The 16,974-nt window shown below is 44.5% G+C and overlaps 1 protein-coding gene across 1 annotated transcript in view; it reads left to right on the top strand.

Annotated features, from left to right (window-relative positions):
* The first annotated feature begins 838 nt into the window (after positions 1-838).
* The window catches only part of TFAP2B (transcription factor AP-2 beta), a 28,226-nt gene continuing 12,090 nt past the window's right edge, over positions 839-16,974 (top strand). The window contains 3 exon segments of the mRNA XM_055811209.1: positions 839-1,059; positions 5,934-6,392; positions 11,668-11,728. Coding sequence (XP_055667184.1) covers positions 979-1,059; positions 5,934-6,392; positions 11,668-11,728 — 601 coding nt within the window. The 5' untranslated portion in view covers positions 839-978.

Raw genomic sequence — 16,974 nt, forward strand, 5'->3', positions numbered from 1 at the left:
CAGAGAAGGGTTTGCTAAACTCCTTTTTGTTTTTTTCCTGGTCTTCTCTTTTTTTTTATTTTTTTTTTTTTCCCAGAGAAAGTGTTTCCAAGTTATAAAATATACAGTCCAAGTCTGAAACGTTAGGCTTTCAAATGGAAATCATTGATCTAAATTCACTCCTTTTAGATCTGCTTGAATGTGCTTGATGAGACGCTGTTTTGGTGTTTTACTGCATATGAGAGGATAATTTCTGGACATGTAAATAAAAGCATATTGCATGTGGGGAAAAGCGTAATATCTCGTTGTAAATGATGAATCGCCTAGTGCAGAGGCAACTTATTATTTATTTTAATATAAATACCATCGAAGAAATATTCATTAATTTCTCCATTCTATCTCTCTATCCATCCATCTATCCATCTACTAAAATAGCAGATATATGCACCACGTAAGACATGTGATCACTGTATAACCATATATATATGTGTAGATGTATAAATATATACACAAATATGCATTTATATACATTGACCAGGTTTGTATGTATACATGTATATGTAACGTGTAGTATACATGTGCCTGCATAGGCAAGAATATAGGTAATTTACATGCATAATTATGTCAATTTATATATACCTGTACATGGAAAAAAGTTACATGTTCGAAGATATACATGTGTTTATGTGCATGCATATGTAGGTCTGTGTATGTGCAGTTGTGTGTATGTATATAGCTTTATATGCCTAAGTCTATATATCTGTGTATATGTATATATCTAGTCGCTTATATGTCTGTAGATATATGTAACTATGTAACAGATAATGTTTTTTACTATCCGATTGAGGTAGACTTCGGCAGCCTATTGTTTCAGACAACAGATATAAGTTGCGATGGAAGAGGAACGTCGGATTTGGTGTCTGTCCCCCATTTCCAATTATAGATGGATCATTACAGACAGAGAAGTACTGAGAATCCAGACATCTGCTCTTCACATGAATGCACTCACCTCCTAGAGAACAGCCTGCCATCATGCTCTGGAAACTGGTTGAAAATGTCAAGTATGAAGATATCTATGAGGTGAGTATATAATATGCATATGAGTAAGAGAGTATATGTATATTTAAATATACATCTAGTATATAGATACAGGCATGACAATATAATACATATATAGCTCTACATATACATATAGGCAGAAATAGACACGCATACACCAACACACACAAGCATAGAGACGGGAAACCAAGAGTAAATGCTTAAATGCTTATTTATTTGTGTATTTGTATTCACTATGCCAAGCCCTAAACTTTTTTTTTTTTTCATGGAAAAGCTGTTTGATGCGATTTAAAACATCAAAGAAATGATCTGGGGGTTGGAATGAGGCAACTTAAAGGCAAGAGTTTGATTGTTTAGACCTCAAATTGAATATAATTCGATTAAATATGGACAAACGTTAAGAAAAAAAAAAGAGCTGAAAATTGAAGAGAAACAGCATCTGGTATTCAGGGATTGGATATATTTCTTTCTATTCTTTCTTTCTTTTATTTTTTATTTTGCAATTCCAAGCTAAGTTCCACCAGAATTTAGAAATTTTTTTTCTTTTTCTTCTTTTCACAATCGGATACGTTTTTTAAGACTTTTTATGCCTATATACCGATAGATAAGATGTGCACGTATACATATACTCGCATTAATTAAGCGGCACATACATTCTTGCACGTATGTGAGTACTCACACCCGAACTGACACATTCAAAGGCAGCTCCGCAGAGTCCGCGGACACGAAAAGTTGTGGGCTTTATTCAGACTTCCGCGTTATTTTCGAGGTCAAAAAGCAGACCAAGGTGGGGGGTGGGGGGTGGGGTGGGGGGTTTGAAGGGGAAAAAAACCCACAGCGCAAACACCGCGAAACCTTTCCTAATTTTGCACGGTTTCCTCAGCCGGATCTTTCCCAAACGGGAGCCGCGACTGCATTTCTTGTAAGTTATCCAGCGTGCTGGATTTGCTCCGAAAAGGGGGTGGGAGGGAAAGATGTGTGAGGAAAGGCTCTCTGCAAAATTGTATTTTCATTTGCATTCTTTCGTTTTTTTTTTAATTTGGGGCTGGCATTTGCACAGTGATAGCGGCGGGGAGATGGTTCAGAAGGGTGCAAGCCGCCAGCTCCAGCGCGGGGGCTGCTCCGTGGGCAGGGGACGGGCAGGGGCCAGTACCGGGCAGGGGGCGGGCGGGGGCTGGGTGCCGGGCAGGGGTCGGGCGGGAGCCGGTGCCGGGCAGGGGCTGGTGACGGGCAGGGGCTGGTGCCGGGCAGGGGCTGGGCAGGGGACAGACAGGGGCTGGGTACCGTGCAGGAGCCGGGTACCGGGTAGGGGTCGGGCAGGGCATGGTACCAGGCAGGGGCTGGGTACGCGGCAGGGGCTGGGTACCGGGCACGGGCTGGGCAGTGGCCGGGCAGGGTCCGGTACCGGGCAGGGTCTGGGTACCGTGTACCGGGCAGGGTTAGGGGCGGCCGGGAGCGCCGCCCGGTGAAGCGCCGTCGGGGCTCCGCCGGCCCCAGCCCCGCGGCGGCGCAGCAGCCCCCCTCGTCCGGGAGCTCGTTCGCACTTACAGCGGGGAAACTCCTGAGAAAAGCGGAGAAAGAGGCAGAAGGAGGGCACAGCTCCGGCTCTGCCCGGCCGGGGAAGGGACGGGACGGGACGGAGGGCAGTGGGGTGGGGATCCGCCGGCCGCACGGGAGAAATGTCTCCACTCCCAAAAGCTGCCGTCAAGCTAATTATCAACTGGCAAAACCCAGCATATGCAGAATAGGCACAGCCCGGCGTGTGTGTGTGCGTGTGTGTGTGTCCCGCCGGCGATCCCCAGCCCGCTGAGCCCTCGCTGCTTTTCCCTCCCCATCCCCAGGCGCAGCCCGGCCATTGTCTCTGCCCGCAGCAGCAGGCGACAAAACATCTCCCCTCCCTGGCCAGTGAGGTCGGGGATTTCTTTCTTTTTTTCTTTTTTTTTTTTTTGTCTACCCTCCTTTTGAAGGGGTTTTCTAAGCCGCTGTGCTTTTTACGGACACTCGTGTTTCCACATTGCCGTGGGAGAGAGGCAGACTTGGGGGAGCAGTTGGGTGGGATTTGGCCGCGGGCAGGGTATACCCTAACCGTGGGGTGCGCTCCAAGACGTTTTGTAACGTGTAGCCTTAAAAAAAAAAAAAAAAAAAAAAAAGAGAGAGGGAAAAATTGTTGTTAATTTTTTTTAAGAGCTGAAGCCCTCCAGATTTATCTTTAATATATATATATATCGTTTTTCTCTCTTCTTTCCGAATTATAAATAACAACACATTAGTAGGGGCGTCTCAGCCACTTAAACTGAGTCTGTTCTTAAAACAAAAGTGTGTGTGTGTGCGCGCGCGCGGGGGGGGGGGGGGTGTGCTGCTCTGGGAAGTGTGAGTCTATTTAGGAAGGAACGTAAGTTGAACTTTAACAGAAATGGCAGACAGTCCAGTTGAACGGGTTCCTGCAACATCAAAAAGGTTTTATATCGCCCCTGGCTTTGCCTCAAAACTATAAATTTACTATCCTTTAAAATTCACTGCATACATTTTACATTTGGGTGAAAATCGGGAGATATATGTACATATATATTTATTCTTTTCATATTGGGCGGGAGGAACAGGGTTGAGAAAATGTGAACCCCAACTCAACGCAGATTCAAGTATTTATTTGGCTATTGCGATTAAATACGATCTGTAACATGCACCAGAAGGGCTTAATCTTCGCTGTAAATAGACGTATATTGTAGTGACTGCACATTTCTTCTTCCATTTCTTTTTTTAAAAAAAAAAAAAAAGGAAAAGGAAAGGATTAGAAAAACCTCTTTTCCTTCATTATTAGGTTTTTTTAAAAAAAAAAAAAACAACAAACAAACCAACAACAAACGACTACAAGAACAAAAGCACCAAAGGCAATCAATTCCTCGTATTAGGATTGTATAATTAAATGTTAAAAAAAAAAAAGGAAATTTTTTTTCTTCGCCTCTAGCATTGCTTCAACTCACTTCCTTGCTCCAGCTCAGCAGTGTCTACTTTCTGCATCTTCCTCCGCTCGAGTTAATTGAAGTTATGCCTCTTCCTTGCTAAACTTTTTCCCCCCCTCTCCCTCTCCCCAAACTCTGCTTCTGCCAGCCCCCCTCGTCTGATTACATCTAGTAATTCTCCACTGAATGAACGTCATTTACAATAGTAGGGGAGCTCTCGAGCTGGCTGCCAGCTTCACGCTCCATTTGGTCCTGCATTCTCCCTTTAAAGTAGTCGTGTAATATTAATAGTCATGAATATCAATTATTATGAGGCGGTGTAGAGAAGGAAAGGGAGGAAGGGGTAGCGGAGCAGTCTGAGCCTAGCCTTGGGTTGAAGAGGATTGTATTTGGGAGCTCAAAGGAAAAAAAAAAAAAAAAAAAAAAGGGGGGGGGGTAGGGGGGAACCCAGAGAGGGAGGGGTAAATCATATATGTAGATAGAGGTTTCCAGGCTCGGTTTTGGGGGCATTGGTCTTTTTTTTTTTTTTTTTTTTTTCTTTGATGGATAGACTTCGAAATATCTCAAGCTGTTCTCCTGTGTCCAACACGTCCCTTTGCAGATCTCCTTGATATTTTTCCCTCCAATTATTAGTATTATCACCATTATTTTATTTTTAGCTATTACAAGACTTTTTTTATTTCCAGATGTTAGTCCACACCTATTCCGCCATGGTGAGTTTGGATCCATGTTGTACTAGAATTGCATGTTCTCTCTCTCTCGATCTGTTGTCTCTCTCTCTCCCTCTCTCTCTTTAAACGCCTTTGGCTTGGTAATTTAGCACAATAATTGGAGGAGGCTTGCAGCTGCTTCTCCCTTTTTGCATTGTGTGTTCTCGATTTGAGCTAGGGGAGTTTGGGGGGGAGAGCAGGGGGGAAAAAACTTTTTTTCTTTTTCTTTTTTTTTTTTTTCTAAATCATGTGTGCCATTGCTTGTGGGGGTTTGAACTACACTTTGTGGAATAGATATTTTTCTTGTTTACTTTAGCCTCGCAGCTTCAGCGCGGTGGAGTTCCACAAAACTCCTCTCCCACCTTTTCTCTGAAGCCTACACACACACACACACACACACGTCGTCCCCCCCCCACCCCAAAGACTTTTCATTACAATTAACCCCCACCCCATTCTCCGGAATATAATATTGGAAAAGGAGACAAAAGACACTGGAAGTTGCTGCAGAAATTCATAGCGACTGGATTTGTTCAATACCTATGTTTCATTTTAACTTTATTTGATTTTTTAATATTTTTTTTAATGGGGTGGATTCTCTTCATACAAAGAGACCCTGTGATTTTTATTTTGGTTTTTTTTCCCCCAAGTCCCTTTTGGCACAACTTCTTACCTCGGAGTCCTCCGAGAAGTGCAACTTTCTTTTTGGTCTTTTCCACGTGAAGATGGGTTTCTGATTTTGAGTTTCAGGACTTCAGCAGGGGGAATAAACAGATGTTTGGAAACTTTAGGCAGCACAAGGAGTGGATTGTTTGGAAGGATGGGTGGTTTGGGGGTTCTTAAATTTTTTTATTTCTTTTTTTTACCTTTGGTTTTATTTGGGGGGCTGCTGGAGGGGGAATCGTATTACTGGACTGAAGTCACAGATCATACACGCATATAGAGCACTAGTCCTACATTTTTAATTATGATAGTTAGCACTTCTCCCTCACACGCACCCCCACCCCACCCCCCTTCCCCCTTCTTGATAGTTACTGGGAATACACACGACCTGGGGGCGAAACGCTGGAACATTTCTAATCCGCGGTAGGGGAAGGGGGCACGTCTCAACCCTACTTTACAACTGTTTACATTTGTATTTTATTTTGGGATGGGTTTGTGCGCCTTTTCCTTTTTATTTTTTTAAAGGTCCTCTTTTTTTGTTGTTTTTCTTTCATTCCGCTTGTAGGACCGGCATGATGGAGTGCCCAGCCACAGTTCCAGGCTGTCCCAGCTGGGATCCGTCTCCCAGGGACCCTACTCCAGCGCTCCTCCGCTCTCTCACACCCCATCCTCGGATTTCCAGCCGCCTTATTTCCCACCCCCCTACCAGCCTCTTCCTTACCACCAAAGCCAGGACCCTTACTCCCATGTCAATGACCCCTACTCCCTAAACCCCTTGCATCAACCCCAGCAGCACCCCTGGGGACAGAGGCAGAGGCAAGAGGTGGGATCAGAAACCGGGTCACTGCTGCCACAGCCTCGGGCCGCCCTGCCCCAGCTCTCGGGACTGGACCCCAGGCGGGACTACCACTCAGTACGGAGGCCAGATGTCCTCCTGCACTCAGCTCACCATGGCCTTGACTCCGGCATGGGGGACAGCCTTTCTCTGCATGGCATCGGACACCCAGGGATGGAGGAGGTCCAGGTAAGGCACAGCGGTTCTTTCTCCTGGGTAATGCCTTCCAGGCTGCAGACCCAGCCCTCGGCTAGGAATTGTCAGTGAGGCTTTTACAGCAGTACTGGGGGTGGTGGGGGTGGTGGTTACCATCCTTTTTCCGCGCTGGGGTTATAACTGTGATACTCCCCCCTCTCTCCCCTTTCTTTTTTTTTTTTTTTTTTTTTTTTTTCGCTAGGAGAATTTATTTCATCGCTGTCACGCACAGGCTGTGCTCTGTACAGCCTCCACTGCACGGCAAGCCAGCAGAGTGCAAGGGGATGGCAGACATACTGCTCCAAATATTCCACGTGTTTCAAAAGCTGGCAGAGTTTAAGCCTGGCTTTTCAAATTCCAGTTATTTCCCATGCAATCTCAGCTCCCTTCGCCTCCCACCCCCCCAACCAATTTCCTGCAGTTCAGGGATTTTGATGAAACTGTCCAATTACTACATTTTTTTATCCGGGAGGGAGGGAAAATGTAAACAAACCCAAACCAAAAGCAATAACCGCTGATCAGGAACAAGCTTCCCCCCCCCCCGCCTTTTTTTTTTAAGTACAGTTGGTAGGGTAGCACTGATTTTAAATAGGCTTATTCTCTCTTTTGGGTAACAAAGGAGTTTCACCGTGCTCAAAGGACAGTATTTCCCAGCCCTCTTCTATCCCACGCGAAACTCATCATCACGTGTTATTTCCTAAAAACAGAAAGGTCTTTAACAGCTTCTGTGCTGGGGTGGTTTGCACCTTGCTGGAGCAGGGCATGGCTAGCTGGTGGGGACCCCCGAGCCGGAGCCTCCAGGGTCCAGGTCCTGCATGAGGCTTTATTAGTCAGGATTTGGGGGTGTCCCCCCTCCCCCGTTCCTTTTTTTTCCGCCAAATTTAAGTATCACACATCCATATTTAGGCTTGGGATAAGTAAAGATATGGACCACTGGATGAGATACGGACTTCAAAGTTAAAGAAAGGGGAAAGGGAAAGGAGAAAAGAGGAGGCTGAGAAGGAGGAAAGAAAAAAAAAAAAAAAAAAAGCCGTGAAAAAAGATCCTGCTGAACATTATAGGAATCAGGGACAGAGATGTGGCGGGGGGGGGGTGGGGGTGGGGTGGGGTGGGAAGCTGTATTGCATTGGCTTGAGGCTTGTCTTAGGGCTTCAGGGGAAAATCTCCGAGCTTTGCTGGGGTGAGTTGCTTTAGAAATAGGAAGGGATTTCTCTTTGGATTTGCCTCTGCCTCCAAGCTCAGTGGCCGTCGGGTGGCTGGTTTCTGCGGGTTTCCAAGCTGGTTTTGAGACCCGGGGGCAGCCCTTGACCCCCACGGGCGTGATGTGCAGGTCTCGTCTCGCATTCCTGGCTCACAGAAACTGGCTTGCAGGTCAAGGCGAGTTTTGCCCCTGTGAAGGCAGAAAGGGGATCGCTCTCCTTTCTCTCTACAACCGATAGGCGTTAAGTGCTGTTTGTGCTTTGATATTTACACTTTCCCCGAAGAAAACCTGGTAATTGTTGTGCTCCTGTGAGAAAGAAAGAAAGAAAGAGAAGGGAAGGGAAAGAGGTTAAAAAAAAAAAAAGAGAGAAAGATAAAAGGAGAAAGAGTGAAAGGAGAAAGAAAAAGGAGAGAGAGAGATAAAGAGAGAGAGGAGGAGGAGAAAGAAAGAAGGAAAGGGAGAGAGGGAGAAAGTGAGAGAGAAAGGAAGAAAAGAGGAAAGAAGGAAAAGTCCTGCTCAGCTCAAATAAAGCAGGTCTCCCTCTCTTTTCCAATAAACCACCCCTGCTGCGGGCAGGGCACAGCACGGACGGAAAGTGCCTCCCCCCGACGGCTCCGAGCGCAGCGCAGCGCTGCGCCCGCGGCCGCCCCGCCACCCGCTCGCCCGGGCCCGGGCCGGGGTCGGGTGGGGTGGGGTGGGATGGGAGGGGATGGGATGGAGATGGGTCGGAACAGACGAGGCTGTGGGGCCAGCAGGGCTGGGATTCTTGCTTTAGGGTGCTGAGGCCGTGGGAAATGGAACAGGCCTTTTATTTCTGAAAGTTTGGGCTCACGCTGAGGAGGAGGGGGAGAGAGAGAGAGGAGGGTATCCCAAGGAGAAACACGTGAAGGAAGAACTGCAAGTTAACACAGGCTGGAGGGAAAGAAGCCCAGCACTCGCTCCTACCGTTCAGCGGTTTCTGTTCTTGCCCCCACCAGTGACAGCTGAAGTTGGGCAGTTTCCCGCCTTGATTTTTTAATATGGATTTATTCTAGATGCAAGGAGCTAGAGGGATTCCTGTTTAGGTGACATAAACATATTATCCACGAATACTACAGAGAATTTCCAGGAAGGGGGCTCAAATAGCTTCAGAGTCTGGGTTTGTTTGGGGTTTGTTTTTTGTTTGTTTTTTTTTTGTTTTTCCAGTAGTCCAAAAAGTTGAACCGATAGCTAGGTATATAGTTGTATAAAGATGGGTCCCCTTTGGCTTATGCATATCTGATCAAATTCGTGCCATGAGAATGGGTTGGGCTGACAAGGGAGAATGAGGCAGAGGAACAGAGTGCGTGACGGAAAGAAACGGTGGTTATTTTATAAACACCAAATCCAGGCCATGTGTGAGCCATTGTCCGGAGCTAGAATTAAGTGATTGTAACGCGATAGTGCTCTGTTATTGTAAACAGGACGTATTGTATTGCTATGGCTGCCCCTTTCGAGAGGAATTTTAAATCTGCAATTTACAGCCCTCAGACAGGGCACAGAGAAGCCAAGACCTACTTATTGAAAACAAATTTGCATCATCTAATAGGGACTCTGAAAAAAAGAAAAAAAAACCCCACACTGCAACCCCAGATATTACCCTCCCCCCACCCCACCCCCGGCTAGGGAAAAATAGTGTGTTATACTAGTAAAATATACAATAAAGAAAATATGCAGGGGATAATTCCGGTTCTTTAGACTCTTTAAAAGAGAAACAAAAAGATCAGTTTGATCAGTTTTTGAGGTTTTCTCTCAGACAGATCCATGGCTGTCGAATGTGGTGGATATCTATGGTATAGAGGCAGCTCCATGCTATCAGATTATTGGAGAAGGGGAGGGACGGGAATCTTCCTCACTAGATTTTCCAAGTATATCTTGAAAACTCATCACCCTTCCCCTCCCTGCACACACACCTCCACTCCTCCTACTACTCTCTCTCACTCACTCTGCCGTCCCCGCTCCTACGTGCTAGGTAGAGACACGGAAAGTTAAGTTGCACCAAAACACTCAAGTCTCTTATAAAGTAACCCCTGGTATCACTTTTAACTAAAGAAGTCTAGTAATTAAAAGTCTGAGTTGTTTTTCCACGTTTCCGCATGCAGTCCTAATTAAATCTTTACGATCCTCTCTGTGACTATTAACTGCCAGCATGCTGAGCGAATATCCTGTACAAAAACCCAGCAGGAGGGCGTAATTAGATAGAAAATCAGACAGGAGTCTTCTCATTAACTACAACAACTAACCCACGTTGCTGATGGAGCGAGCGGAGGTGCGACGCACACGCATAAAGCGTGGGCACAGCCATCTACTCCAGAGATAAGGTGAGATAAGGAGGGCGGAAAAAAAAAAAAAAAAAAAAAAAGGAAAAAAAAATTAAAGAGAACAGGAAAGATGGCGTTTCATATTTACCTGCAATTCTGTGCCATGGAGGTGCAGCACGATGCACTCCAGCGGGGCTGCGGGATTTGCTCATCATCCCTCTTTGGGAGCTACTCAGGGGAAAGGAGGGGAAGACTTTGTAATTTTATTTTGTGCCCTTTAGGTATGTAGCCTATTGATTATGAGAGAGAGAGACACAGCCATGCACAAATACACAGTATAAGGAACCGCTCTGCGTGTGTGTGTCTGTGCGCCCCGTTTGAGTGTGTATTCCAGGAAAATGAAAGGAAAATATTGTTCCGTCACATTTTTGTGAGATGTAATTTTCTCTTAAATCATATTCCGCCTGGAACGTCTCTGCTGAGCAGAGAGAACCGGAGATAAGGGCTGGATCCGGATAAGCTCAGCCTTTCGCTGTAGCAAAGATAAAGTTAAAATAATAGCGAAGAAAATCATTGCTTTGCTGTAAAGGCATTTTCCTTATCAGGGAAAAAATGTGACAACTCCCCAAATATGCAACAACCCGAAAAAACCCAAACCCTAAATAGTAATGAGAAAAAATAAAATAATAAAAGCAAGAAGCCCACAGGTCCTCCCTTTCTCTGAAACCCAGAATTTACCCTAAACCGGCAGCTGTCCTAATTCTGCAATAAATTGCCCTTATGACACCTCTTCTCTTTGGGAAATGATTTTGCTGTGCCGACCGCAGATCCAGCGGTAATTTTTGGTTGGTTGGTTGGTTTTGGTAGAGTCCACTTTCGTGTTGAGAAATGAAACCCAACATTTGCTCTGTCCTCTGTGCCCGTCTTTGTTCTCTTCCCTGCTGGAGAAGTTAATGCCATAATAACAGGTGTGCTCCTAAGCCGGCCGAAAAAGCGAGAAAAGCAAGAAAACGGGGGGGGGGGGGGGGGAGGGGGGGGGAAGGCTTTGAAAGGGAAATGGGGAGACTTTTTCTAGGCAATCAGTTTAATAGTTCATCCTTGTGATAATGTATATTCCAGTTCCCCCTAACTCAGGACATGTAGGCAACCTCGGGAGCTGTAAATCTCTTTCTCCTTGTACCCTATACGATGTGGGCGTTGCGCTGCACTCCGAATTGCTCAGGCTTTAATTAAAAGTACATAATGTAAACTATTATATATAAAAAGTAAATGGCCCTTGAATTATTAAGATGGAGCAGGGTTAAACAAACAAACAAACCAAAAAAAAAAAAAAAAGGGGGTGGTGGTGGAAGGGAAGGGGGAGGGGGTGGGAATGTAAGGGGAGGGAGAATTTAAGTTGGTCTTAATCGTGTTCATTTATGTCATGCAATAGATCTTGCAGATGTTGCCAAATTGCCAGATTTTCAAAGGAAGAAATATAAAGCTTTATCGAATGCAAAGAAGTCTATGTGATATCTATGTTTTATAAGATAACAAAACCAGTATTGCACCCCATATGCTTCACACCTCTTTTTTTATTAGAAGACTATATAATTTGTAAGAATTTCATTTCCTTGTCGATTTGGGGGAATAATAATAACAATAATAACAACAACAACAAAACCGCCTCCTCCCCTAGTGAATTAATATAAATGGAAATAACAGAAACTCCAGTTTGGAATGACATGATTTATGTACGCGATTCTTTAATATCCAGTCAATTTGAATAGTGATGTTTTTATATCCACAGTCAGTTGAAGATGCCAATAACAGCGGTATGAACTTATTGGACCAGTCTGTCATTAAAAAAGGTATGCATTATTCCAACAAGCTAGACAAACTTTTACTGTGTAGCAATATCTTCATGATATATTTTTACTTTGGGGCAATTAATTTACCCGGGAAGCAGGCATACATGGCAGCAAGATGGATAGTTGATCGGAGGGACAGCTAGATGGAAGGGAAAAGGGAAGATACGCGAAAGGAAAAGTTTCTACCCCCTCCTCCCCCGGCCTTCGAAGGGTTTAATTACACAAATGCTCTCTAATGGAGCACCCCGTGCTCAAAAGCAGTTTCCACGGGTCCCCTCCTCTCCTCCCCCCGCCCGCTCCCCCATAGTCCTCGATGGGGACCCCTTGGCTTGTAATGGGGGAAGAGGGTTGATTCCCTTTGGGGCTTAAAGGCATTTCCCAGGCGAATGCAAACGTGAAGGGGAGAGAAAGCAATGCCTGTGGAAAGGCAGCCCCGACCTCCTTCCCCCCTGGTCCTCCAAGAATCCCCCCCTTCCCCATGCCCATTTTTTAAATCTTTCTACATATGCGCACATGATTTAGTGTAACTGCAGAATCACCCCATACTGTTAAAGGGAATGTGATATTAACAAATGTTTGCAGTCTCTTGTACAGCTGTAAGCAAAATAATTAACTAATTAAACTAATTAAATGTAATTACAATAACTCATTTTGGGCGTATTGCAGCTGCTTAATTTTTTTACATTTCTCTGACAGTCACTCGAAGATGCTTGGCGATTAGTGTTGTGTTATGCTGATAGACATTAAACAGATCACACACTGCAAATGTAGGGAGAGCTATCTTTAATTATCTAAGGAGTTTCTATTTCTAGATTCAATTTTAAGTACCAGAGATGAGGCTTAGAAATGCTGTCCCTTATGCTTGCTATCAACAGCACTTATCTCCAGGACCTTATTATTTGTCAAATGCGCACAAATACTTTAATAGAGATGATCTTCTAGAACATAAAGCAAAATAACAGGGAGGGTGTTTATTTAAAATGTGTTCAAGGCAGCATGAGGTCCTTCCGTGTATTTATTGTTTTTTAATTTAAAGCCTCGTGTACAGTCTCTCACACACACGATCAAGGTCTAGTTATTTGAGGGAGGACAGATGAAAACTTGAAGACCGTTTAGCAGCATCATTTATGACCACCGGTTGAAAAGCCGAAGGTGGTTTTGAGAAGCAGAAAATTACTTAAAAAAAAAAAAAAAAAAAAAAAAAAAAAAAAAAGAAAGAGTTGTTTCTCCAGTTTTAGTTCAGGTTGAACGTGTGGTAGGTTTTGTGCTCAGGGTCTGTAACCTGATGGTTTCTGGTTGTATTTTTCTCTTCCCCCCCCTCCTCCCCGCTCCTCCCTCTCCCCATCCCCTCTTGACACCTCATACACGATGTTTCCTCTTGGGTGTATTTGATTAATTGGTGCTTGATTTGTGGGCGAGAGACTCCTTTCTAACGTTGCTCCGTGCTCGCATTTTCCTTTCCCAACCTGGATTTTTTTCGCAGAACACTCTTCTGTTTATCACCCGGCCCAAAATGCTCTTTTTTTAAGCCCCCTCCCCCCGGTGTCTCTCCCTCCTTCAGATGACGAGGACAGCAGAGACGTTTAACGGGCGGGCTGGGTGGCACAGTTACGACCGCGCGTAGCACTACAATGGGAATGATAATAATTATGTGTATTAGGTATAGATTTAGGTGTGTTTATTGCGTATGGGCATTGCAACGGCCCCACGTCGAGCAGCTGCCACATAAAGAATCCCATATAGGTGGGAATACATGTGCCAGTTTGCAGCCATAAGAAGAGATGCTCTGATTTTATCCGTGATGAACAGATATATATGCACTTTGGAAATTAGGTTACTGAAAAAGATCCTGAGATCCCTCTGCAACTGTTTTAAATTCTAAGAAGTGATGTTGAGCTCCAAGAAACTTTGCAGCATAAAGGAATATCGTGAGCTCTGGTTCTTTTTGCACAGCGACTTTCCTGGGTGCGGAGGACGTGAAATGGGTAATAAATAGTGGGTCACATTTGTGGCCGACAATATTTAATCAGGACGAGAGAAGGAGCAACACAGAGAGGGTTCAGGATCAATTTCGCTTTGTTCCCTGCAGTTTGTAGCTGTGAGGATGTACTTTGAAGTAAGAATAAGTTATTTCAGCTCTGTAAGTCGTTATTGCAGGCGGATGGCATAGATAGATAGACAGGACACTACTGGCTGATTTTTGTGCAGAGGAGCACTCCCTGCGATGCATATTTGCTACACGAATGTTGAAGGGGGTCGATTTCATCCAAACCTAGCTTGGTGCCTAAAATGCTTTAATTACAACGTCATAGAAAAAAGCATGGGGGGGTGTGTGTGTGTGTGTGTAGTCTAAACTTAATTATATCATTCAGACTGCAAGTGTCTATTTCTTTATAGTCTTGGAGGCCTGCAGAGGGAATTGTCTATGCAAAAGGGTTGCCAAAATATTAAGGAAATTATACAGGGATTCATAGGCTGCTATCGATTTATCTCACGTATCGATCCCGCACGATAGATTACATATACCCAGTCTCTTGTTATGTTTGCTATCTGAGCTTACTTGACATTTCTGAAGTAATTTAGTTAAGAGGAAATGAGTTGTTCCCAGTAGAGAGAGCAAACGAGTGGAGTGAAGGTAGCCAGCGTGATAAATGGCTCTTTCATTTGGAGATCTCCAGAGCTCGTTTAAGGCTAATTTTCTGTATTAGCCCCCTTTGAGCTATTAATGCAATAGGCAGGGACCGTGGCCCCTCGTCTCTTAGCTGCCCCATTAGAGCGAGCATTAAGCTACCAAGCCTGAACTCTACTGTGGTGGGTGGTGGTGGCGGTGAAATAATGAAAGGTGCTTTTTAAACTCTCCTAATCTAAACTGGCAGAGGGTGGTTAATACGATTTGAAGGGGGCTGGTCAATGAACAATCAATAAACTAATAATGAGAAGGATGCGGTACATTAACAGTCTAAAAATGCAACGAGACATTAAAAAATCATCGTTAACTCCTAGTTCCATTAAGATTTGGGCGGTGGAAGTGGGAGGGAGGGAGCCAGATAAATCATCAAGATGATAATAATCACCAAGAGCATTAATATCAGATTTAACTCGGCTTTAAGAGCTTACCGGCTGCACGTTTGGAGGCCTTTCCCCCAATTTCTGCCGAAACGCAGGGAAGTTTTTCCTTGTGTCAGGAATAAAAAGATCGGGTCCCTATGTCAACTGCTCATCTGAAATTTTCTTGGCATCGTCTATGGCGAAAGAAGTTGTCCTCTTGCAAAATCCTGCGTGGCCCGAGTCCCAAGTTAATTTTTTGTGACTCTGGGGCACAGTCAGTGACCTTAAAATTATTCTGATGTACTTATTTACTTTCAGCTGTTTCTGACGATCGCCTGCACGCTCACGTCTGATGGAGCACGAAAGGCCATCTTAACCCCGACACCTTCGTTCATTGTCTCCTTGCAAACACGCTGTATTGTTCACACTGTTTTAAAGAAACATATGAAAGGAGGTGTCTTGTTTTTGTGGGTTTTTTTGTTTTCTGGTGTTTGTTTTTTTTTTTTTTTTTTTTTTTTAACTCTTAACTAATACAGCATAAGATTCCTTCCCACCTCTTCTTGAAGTATACGGATAAATGATTAACTGAAAACCACCCTGGCCTCAGCTTTCCAGGTGATGGAGCTGGGAATCGGTGATGTTGCTTCGCTGCCACTCGGCTTCGTGCCTGTTCCTGGTTTACACGTTGAACCTTATGATCCCCTTTAATTGAATGCAAAACAATTTCGAGGGAATACATTTCACTTTGAAATTTAGCCCCGGCTTTCAGGGGAAAGGGACTGCAGTGGGGAAGGGGGGCGGGGGGGAAGAGGAGGAGATGGGGGGGACAGGAGGGAAGGGGACACGAACACACATTTGTTGCCTTTGTTCGTTAAAATTGAAATAAGAAGCGGGTTGGGGCGGGGGGCGGGGGCGGGTGGGGTGGACAATGGGTGAGACACTGTCCCCGGACTTTCTAGGTTTGGCTACCAAGTCAGACGAAATCACTACTTACAATAAAGTCCTGTTGTTATAAGGGACAAAGAACTTTTAACTCATTTCAGGCCCGCTAGGTAGATTTAAAAGAAAATAAAGAGATTTGAAGGCAGTTTGGTAGCTGATTAGTAATAAGTTTGCCCATGACATTTGGTAGTAAGAAAAATTTCTTCTAATTGATTGATTGACTGAACGACTATCATATTATCCACCAGGTTTATTGCAACCATATCCATCGCTTACAGCCTTATTATTCAGCTATTTTCAGGACATAATTCTATTTATTTGTTGATATTTAGCATTGCTGAAATGCCCGTTTCTTTCAATTTCCTCTTGTGCGCCTGTATTTGTGCACATTTCCACGCGTTTGTGGAGAGCAACCCAACAGAGAGCCACCACCAAGAAAAAAAAGAACCCAAAACCAAAAAACAACCCAACCACCAAACACAACCACCCAACTCCTAAGACTTAATGTATGCACAGAAAATTGTAAACATGTAAAGAACTGAAAGCTTCACACTGAGTTTCGCCATGCTCCATTTCCCCACCATTTCCTGCTGTCGTTTTAAAGCGATCTCACTCATCTAGAGATCCCGTTGCAGGAACAGTAGGCTTATAATTACTAACAAATCAAGCGGCTACTGTTGCTCTCCCGGTTTATTGATAAGCTGAAGAGAAATGGAAGGGGGAGGAATGACAAAGAGGCTGGAAGTAACCACAGGAGAAGAGAGGGAGAGGAAAAAAGGGCTAGAAAAGGAGAACGGGGAGGAAAAAGAGAAAGAAAGAAAGAAAGAAAGAAAGAGAAAAGAGAGAGAGAAAGAGAGAAAGAGAGAAAGAGAGAAAGAAAGAGAGAAAGAGAGAAAGAAAGAAAGAAAAGAAAAAGAAAAGAAAGAGTGGCAGAGATGTTGGAAGGGGGACTCGTGTTTGTGGGTGCTCACATGCACACAGCAAATAGAGTTCGGGAGTGAAAGAAAATGGAACGGTTTCTTCTGGGGATAACAAGGCCTAAATGGGAAAAAGTTGAAGCAGAACTGGTGGGGACGCTGCGAGATGTACGTGTGTGTTACTCTGTATCATTTCAGCAGTTATGGCAATCCCAAACCAACTGGGAAAGTTGACATCGACTAAAAATACACCCTGCGTTATAGTTTATTTACATACACGCAGGGATTTGCCAGATGCAGCTGCACACGCGGACGTGCATCTCTCTTCACCCGCTAAAG

The sequence above is a fragment of the Falco peregrinus genome, chromosome 7 (assembly GCF_023634155.1).
Source record: "Falco peregrinus isolate bFalPer1 chromosome 7, bFalPer1.pri, whole genome shotgun sequence".
Taxonomy (NCBI): Eukaryota; Metazoa; Chordata; class Aves; order Falconiformes; family Falconidae; genus Falco; species Falco peregrinus.